The sequence below is a fragment of the Aplysia californica genome, unplaced genomic scaffold (assembly GCF_000002075.1).
Source record: "Aplysia californica isolate F4 #8 unplaced genomic scaffold, AplCal3.0 scaffold01382, whole genome shotgun sequence".
Classification (NCBI taxonomy): Eukaryota; Metazoa; Mollusca; class Gastropoda; order Aplysiida; family Aplysiidae; genus Aplysia; species Aplysia californica.
In genome coordinates this window covers 51,212-59,001 of record NW_004798652.1, presented here as the reverse complement: position 1 = coordinate 59,001, position 7,790 = coordinate 51,212, and the positions used below count along the sequence as shown (strand labels likewise).

At 42.5% G+C, this 7,790-nt stretch overlaps 1 protein-coding gene across 1 annotated transcript in view; it reads right to left on the bottom strand.

Moving 5' to 3' along the window:
* LOC101849986 (intraflagellar transport protein 140 homolog) overlaps positions 1 to 7,790 on the bottom strand; it is a gene marked incomplete in the record, with an annotated part of 29,799 nt that overhangs the window by 3,370 nt on the left and 18,639 nt on the right. Inside the window, 10 exon segments of the mRNA XM_035973543.1 lie at positions 220 to 361; positions 771 to 937; positions 1,584 to 1,796; positions 2,197 to 2,400; positions 2,772 to 2,954; positions 3,938 to 4,066; positions 4,908 to 5,051; positions 5,552 to 5,684; positions 6,654 to 6,749; positions 7,632 to 7,738. Of these exon segments, the coding sequence (XP_035829436.1) occupies positions 220 to 361; positions 771 to 937; positions 1,584 to 1,796; positions 2,197 to 2,400; positions 2,772 to 2,954; positions 3,938 to 4,066; positions 4,908 to 5,051; positions 5,552 to 5,684; positions 6,654 to 6,749; positions 7,632 to 7,738 (1,518 nt within the window).

Here is a 7,790-nt window from a genome sequence, read left to right as displayed (position 1 = left end):
AGAGAGAGAGAGAGAGAGAGAGAGAGTGAGTAAAAGAATGGGTAAACATAACAAATACCTAAAAACAGAATCACATAAATAAGTAACATATTCAAATTTGAACTAATTCATTCAACACAACACTTCAAACTGGTCCTCAACAATCCAAGGGCTAGAAAACATATTTAAAAATAGCACATGATAAACAAGAATACAGAATGAGAATCTTCCTTCACTCACAGCCTTCCATCTCTCCTTAGAGGCGTAGTGTTCGATGATAAAGCCGTAGATGTCGCCCACTCGTACGGCCGTGTCTACGTCTCGCTCCTCTAGGAGTACCTGGCACTGCTTGATGGCTTCCTCCGCGTTCTCCTGGTACATACTGGAAGGGAAGGGGGGGGGGGGGGGGGGGGGGGGGGGGAGATAAGGTAAGATGAGATGGTAGAATTTTGCTATGATATAAGAAACAGCTCCCACAGAACAAAAACACTTCCCTCCCCTCCCTGGACCAAGCCCTCCCTTCCTCTCCCTGGAGTATGCATGCGAGCGATGACCTACGGTCTATCCATGATAAGTTACCCTTGATGCCAGCCATCCATTGAGTGTCTGATGATCCCCCCCAATCCTTCTCCACTGTCCACCTGCCTTGCTCTTAATTTTCATATCCCCCCCCCCCACTCCCTCCTTTCCTCCCTTTCTCCCCCCATATGATGTACTATATTGCCATAACAAATCGTTTAATGAGTGCTATCTTTAGACTGATATTCCCCATCCCCCCTTCAATGACATACCGTCTGGCCATGACAAAACGTTTGATGAGCGCCATCTTGTGTTTGATGTTGCCCACTTTCTCCTCCTGCAGCATCGAGTCGTCCATCTTGGCCTTCGACATACACTTGTAGGCTTCACCGAGGGCGCCCAGGGCCTTGTCATAGTTCTGGTACTCATCTATCTCCACCTGGTGTCACAAACAGAGTACATGAGAGAGGGAGGAGGAGGGGGAGGAGGAGAGAGAGAGAGAAAGAGAGAGAGAGAGAGAGGGGGAGAGAGAGAAAGAGAGAGAGTGGGAGAGAAAGGGAGACATACACTTGTAGGGTTCACCGAGAGCACCCAGAGCCTTGTCATAGTTCTGGTACTCATCTATCTCCACCTGGTGTCACAAACAGAGTACATGAGAGAGGGAGGAGGAGGGGGAGGAGGAGAGAGAGAGAGAAAGAGAGAGAGAGAGAGAGGGGGAGAGAGAGAAAGAGAGAGAGTGGGAGAGAAAGGGAGACATACACTTGTAGGGTTCACCGAGAGCACCCAGAGCCTTGTCATAGTTCTGGTACTCATCTATCTCCACCTGGTGTCACAAACAACAAAACATCCCAACATCTAAAGTACTGTACTGACACAAAGACACAGTCTCAACACACACACACACACACACACACACACACACACACACACACACACACACATACACAAACACACACACACACAAACATATAACGGGCCGGCAGTAGTTGCTAAACCAAAACAGAAACTCAGAGAGCAGGTAATATCATTTTTAAAAAACAACCATAACCACAAGCCATCTCGACGTCACCAAAATTTAGATTCACCTGAGCGCAAGCATCGTAGAAAGACGCCAGCGCATCCAGTGCTCTCCCCTTGGTGTAGAAGCCGATGATGTTCTTCATGATGTCGGGATCTTTGCGCCAGTCCATAGACTGTAGGTAGTTAGCGGCCATGACGTAGATTTCCTTCTGGCGCGAGACGCCCGCGAAAAACACGATCTTTTCCGTATCCCCAGATTTAAGCAAAGCCTTCATTGCCTGGAGAAACAAGAGGGGTCAAAAAATTTTTTTAGCAAGCGTGTTACTGCACTTTTGACACAATTCGGTCATATAAGCGTAGAAGATTAGAGATGTTACAAGTGAGTAATAAACACCAAAAAAAAATAAGGATGAGAGATAAAACTACCAGTTGAAATTTTTTTCAGATGTGAAAAATGCATAATTTGACTGGCAGTGTCCAAGGAACCCACCACCTAAAATATCTAAATTGTGTAATTGTGGGCATTAAACACCTACAATTACAATTTAATTAATAACTGACACCCCCCCTCCCCCAGTGACCCCAAACACTAAATCACCCACCCTCCACCCCCCAATGATCCTTATGGCCACCTATAACCCTTGTGACCCCCCCGACCCTATGGCCCCTGCGACTGACCTTGATCTTGTTCCCGGCCTGTGTGAACTTCTTGGTGGCCAGGTGGTAGGCTCCCTGGTGCATGCACACCTCGGCGATGGCCTCCAGGATCTTGAGGCGGGCCATGGGGTCAGGGTCAAACTCTTTGTCCGGGGTCAGCTTCTCCGCCAGGTCCTCTGTGATCTCCACTGTCTGGTCCATGCAGATCTTGACCGCCTCCCAGAACTGGGGAAACAAACACATGAGGGTTGAGTTATGAAGTAATAACAAAATAAAGGCAGTGTCTTGGACATTTGGCTAGATATAAAGACTGTGAACATCTAGCTTTCACTGGTAAAATTAAAGGCAAATGAGGTAGGGGTAGATCCTGAGAAACTTACTTGGAGAGCTTAAACAGATGGGGGATAGGTATCTCTTAGTTTTGTGCGATTGTGTGAGCATGTGTGTTTGAGTGTGTCTGTGTGTGTGTTTGTGTGAGTGTGAATATGGGAATGTATATAAGCGTGTATATATGTGTGTAGATATGAGTGTGTATGCGTATATGTGTGCGAGTGTCAAAGAACACAACCACTTTCCACCCCCCCCACACAACTCACCTTCTTCCCAATAGCCAACAGATCCACAGCCTTGTCGTACTGCCCGTTCTCCAGGAAGAAATCTGCACAGCGCTGCAGCAGCTCTGGGTCGGCTCTCTCGTCAAGGTCGCTAGAGATGAGTTGTAGAGCTCCGAACTGTTTGGTGGTGAAGGCAAGCTCCAGGGCCTTAGAGTAGTTGCCAGCCTGTACACAAGAACAAGGAGAAGGACGGTGATGATGATGATGATGATGATGATGATGATGAGGATGATGATGATGATTATGATGATGATGAAGATGATGATGATATGTGTCACGGCGCGGTGGAATCAGGTTCTCAAGGATTTTTAGGCATAGGGAGCTATTGGTAATGTTTTAAAGCTTAATAATTTGCCTTGCTTTTGATGAAAAAAATGCCCATCTACCTTGAATAGAAGTTGAGATATTGGCCATTAAAGAATTTGGGGAGGTGTCCAGTGCCAGAGATAAAATTTACGAGAAAATGGCCATCACAGTTTGGCCACTTCCAAAGTTTGAGAGTGCCCTTGGAAATTGCAAATTTATATTTTTTGTGTATGTGATCAACATTTTTCATTAAAATCCACAAAAAATTATTTTCTAAAATGGATATAAAAGGTGTTGTGACCCAAACCCCCCCCCCCAAAACATACAAAAATTGTCAGATAGGTGGATAGGTGGAAAATGTTGCTTTTTTCAATTTCATTACTTTGACAAGCGGCTAATTTTCCTGTGATGCCAAACAATAATAATAATAATGGTTATACTAATAATCAGAATTATATTAGAATAAGTAATAACGCTAAATAATACAAATAAAACATACTAATATCAATATAGACAATAATCAGTAATAATGATAATGATTATTATAATAATAGTATTATCAATAATAAAAATAAAAATTGAAAATAAAAATTGCAGTAACATAGTAATAACAAGTTTGAAGGAAAGAGAGGTAGAGGCAGACAGAGAGAAAAGATACTGGAAGAGATGACAACATGGCTAGAAGTAGCAAGAACAACAGAAACCATTGCTGCAACACGGGACAGATGGAAGTGGAGGTCCATGATCGTCCACACCAGTCGGCAAGGCACCGGATGATGAAGATGAGTAATAACAATGTAATAACAATAACAATAGAGACAACAAGAGAAAACTTTGTTGACCTTATGGTAGAGCATGACAGCCTTATCCTGGAAACCTTGTCGCGTCTCGTAGTACCGCGCGGCTTCCATCATGTCCTCGGGGCGACCCATCAGGGCAGAGTTCAGCAGCTGGTCCTCAAAGCCATGCTCCTGGAAAACACAAACATTTCCGGTTGTTTTTTTTTGTTTTTTTCGGATGTAGGTGTTTTGAACGTTCTGAATGTTTACAATATCATTGCTTTACTTTTATCCGTCACTTATACCCTTTTGAGTGTCGTGGTACAATATCCTTGCAAATTTCAAATGTTGTCTGACAAGACAATAGGGATAAAATATCAAATTACATATTTTGAGTCATCATACATAAATTATAGTAGCACCTACTCTAACAGTCACCTGTCCAAGACAATCACCTGTATAAACAGCCATCTCCTACTTCCTAATGGAATCAAATATTGCTTGGAACTGTCAGCATCTACACAATTCGAGATGTGCTTCTTCAGGGGAAGGAGCGCTTATGAGGATGCTCCTTGTGCAGTGATGTCGGTCCTTCACACAAGAAACAAGTAACACAAGTTCCTACTTCCTTCTCCCTTGGGGATTTAAAAGATATGATGACATTGTCCAAGACCTATCAGTAGCAACCAATTTTCTCCTCATCAATGGGTGGCCTTCTGGAGCAATTTTGACTTACTTTTACAACCTGCACACACGTATAACATGGTTGCCTTTTCTTACATAGCCATATGACACACATACACATAGCATAACTAACTTATGATAGATAGCCGTATGGCAAACACAAATAGCATGACTGCCTTATTATAAAAGCAGTATGGAACACACATACTGTTTCAGCAACTTACCTTACAGAGTTGTATAGCACACGTATCACATGAGTGACTTACCATACAGAGTTGTATGACACTCCTGTAGGCCTGAGTCTTACATTACTGAAGTGTATGGCAAGCATATAGCATGAGTGACTCACCTTACACAGCCGTATGGCACTGCCGTATGCGTGGGCCCGCTGGAAGAAATGTACGGCCTCTTTGATCTGGTCCTGGTTCTCGTACTGACGCGCCAGGTAGTAGCAGGCTGCGCGGTCACCAGTCTCGTTACAGATCTCTGCTGCCTGGAGAGGGAAGGAAGGGTTATTTGTATTTGTATTTTGGAAAATGTTTTACGGCCATCACAACTGCATAATTCGATGCTAGAGGTTGTGATATAGGAGATGGGCAAGACATGTTGGTGCCCTGCTGTTGCTGCTGTTGTGGCTGCTGCTGCTACTGATGATGATGATGATGATGATGATGATGATGATGATGATGATTAGGATGATTTAAAAAAAAACACAAAAAAACCCCAACTCCAAGTCCCCACAAACTGGGTTTTTAAAAAATCATACTATAAAACAACAACAATGATGATGATGACATAATGATATAAAGAAGTAAAATATGAGGAAAAAATAAAAACAAACAAACAACAGACAAGACTATTTTTACAGATAGACAAAAAAAGGAACACTTGTTATGATCAATGTATTGAGATAACCTTTCGAATGACAAGTATCCGAGCACCCGCCAACCACCCACACAAAAACACACATAAAAAACCAAGCCCTTCCCTCACCTTGTCCATGTCTCCGCAGTAACAGTAGACCCTGACCAGAGAGAAAAAGTCCTGTGCCGTCTCGTAGTACTTGATGGCTGTGTCCATGTCGCCCGTGCTCTCCATGTACTGGGCCCACCAACGACGCAACGTCCTGGACCGGGCGGGAAAACATTCGAGGCAAAAAAGTCACTTTTTTTTTTTTTTTCAAAAGTTTTTTTTAGAAAGATTTTTACGGCACTTGCAACACAATAAGGTCATATAAGTGCTGAAGATTAGGGGTGTTACAAGAGAGTAACAAACACAAAAAAGAAGGAGGAGAGATCAGGACGACAGATGTCTGATAGGAAAGAAGGAGCAAACCACACCAGAGCACCCGCCAACTACCCACTTTTTCAAAAGTCAGTTGAGTAAATGAACTTTTGGTGAAATGAGAAAAACTTGCCCTAACAACAAGATAAGATAAGATAGATAAGATAAGATAATACTTTACTAGCCCAGAAGGAAATTTTTCTGGGATAATAAAGTATTATCTTATCTTATTGTTAGGGTAAGTTTTTCAATACACAGAAACACACAGATTTGCACATATACGTAGTTTCACCTGGCAGACATTTTCAGCAGTAAAAAAATAAAAAAGTGGGCTGAAGCAACAGCTTTCTATGAAAAGGAAACAGCAGGTATCGAGTTTGGGCAAAATGCTGACAACTCTAACTGGAGAGACTACTTGCACCATTGTGTTTATTCTGTGAGTATGTGTGACTAGAAGAACAACTTGTTTGATTTTTGTTGTTGTCTAATTGAAATTATTTTTACTTTGTTAGACATAATCTAGATGAAAATATTTGTTGTACTGAATCATATTGCATAGATTTTTCATTGCCTGCCTCAAGTCAAAAGTAGGAAGTTATTCAGAATTATCAATTACTCTCTCTCCCTTTCTCTCTCTTTCACAAACGCGCGTGAACACACACACACACACACACACACACATAGACAAGCTGACAAATAGACTCAATTGTACTTGCTCTTGCTGACATATTTCTCCATCTGGTCTCTTTCTCTCTATCTCTTTCTCACAGACTGACAAACAGACAGACAGACACACAACAAATCGACTCACTTGTCCTTGCTTTTGCTCACATATTCCTCCAACTGGTCGGGATCGTCAGCCAACATCCTGGGCACCTCAAACTTGTGTGTCTCTGACTTCTCAAAGCTGGGGACCACACAGCAATAGAAAATACTTCAACAACAATCGTCTACGTATAGTTCAGTAACAACCTATCTATAGCTCAGTGACAGGCTATTTATAACTGGAAGGTCAGGGCCGAACAGTCAGCCACATTATGTCCCTTAGAAAGGATAACGATACTTGTAAATTATGATTGTATGTCATGTTTTGATGTTGTGTAATCATAAACAAGCCACGAATTTTTTCTAACAAAAAAAAAATATATAAAACGCCATTAAATCTCAACTCGAATATCAAATTCCAGGTAATGGCCATACCTACAACCATAAAGAAACAACCACTGCAGACTTGACGATAAAATACAAAAAAACCAACTAAGTAACAGTAACCATTAATTTGAACAGTATATGGTCGCTTTTAAGGACAAAGGGGGCTATCCCGAAAAATGCTGTCTTGAAAAAATCGAAGGTAAAGTTTTTGCCCCTTGTTCAGTTTCTTTAAAAGACAAGGAGAGTTTTCTCTACAACCAAACAAATATACACTCCAATGAAACCAAACTTCTCCTATAGGTAGGGCAGTGTCCACTTTTGGTATTGGTTAAGATTTTTGGAAACCCCTGAAATCTGGGTTATCCCGCTTGTCCTTAAAAGCGAACATACGCCTTTTATTTTCCAGCTATTTCCCCACATGAAACGAGCCACGCACTTCCTCACTGACATCATGTGTGTGATAAAATGAGAATACGTAGTTCTAGATGCTCGATAAAAGATATTGTAGAAGTTGGAGAAACTTAGAATCAACGATTTATGAAGGAGAACTCTGGATCGATATCAATGACATAACAACAAGAAGGAGAACTACATAATCGTCTCTCTCTTCCTCTCTCTATCTATCTCCGTCTCTCACTTGGGTATGGCTGCCTGCGTGTCTCCGAGATCCTCCAGGTGCCGGGCGTGGTTGTAGAACGTCGTACGTAGGTGGATACGGTCGTACATCTCTGCTGTCTCCAGGGCCTGGGGGAAGTGGAGGGGAGGGAGGAGAGATGGGGAGGGGAGGGAGGAGAGC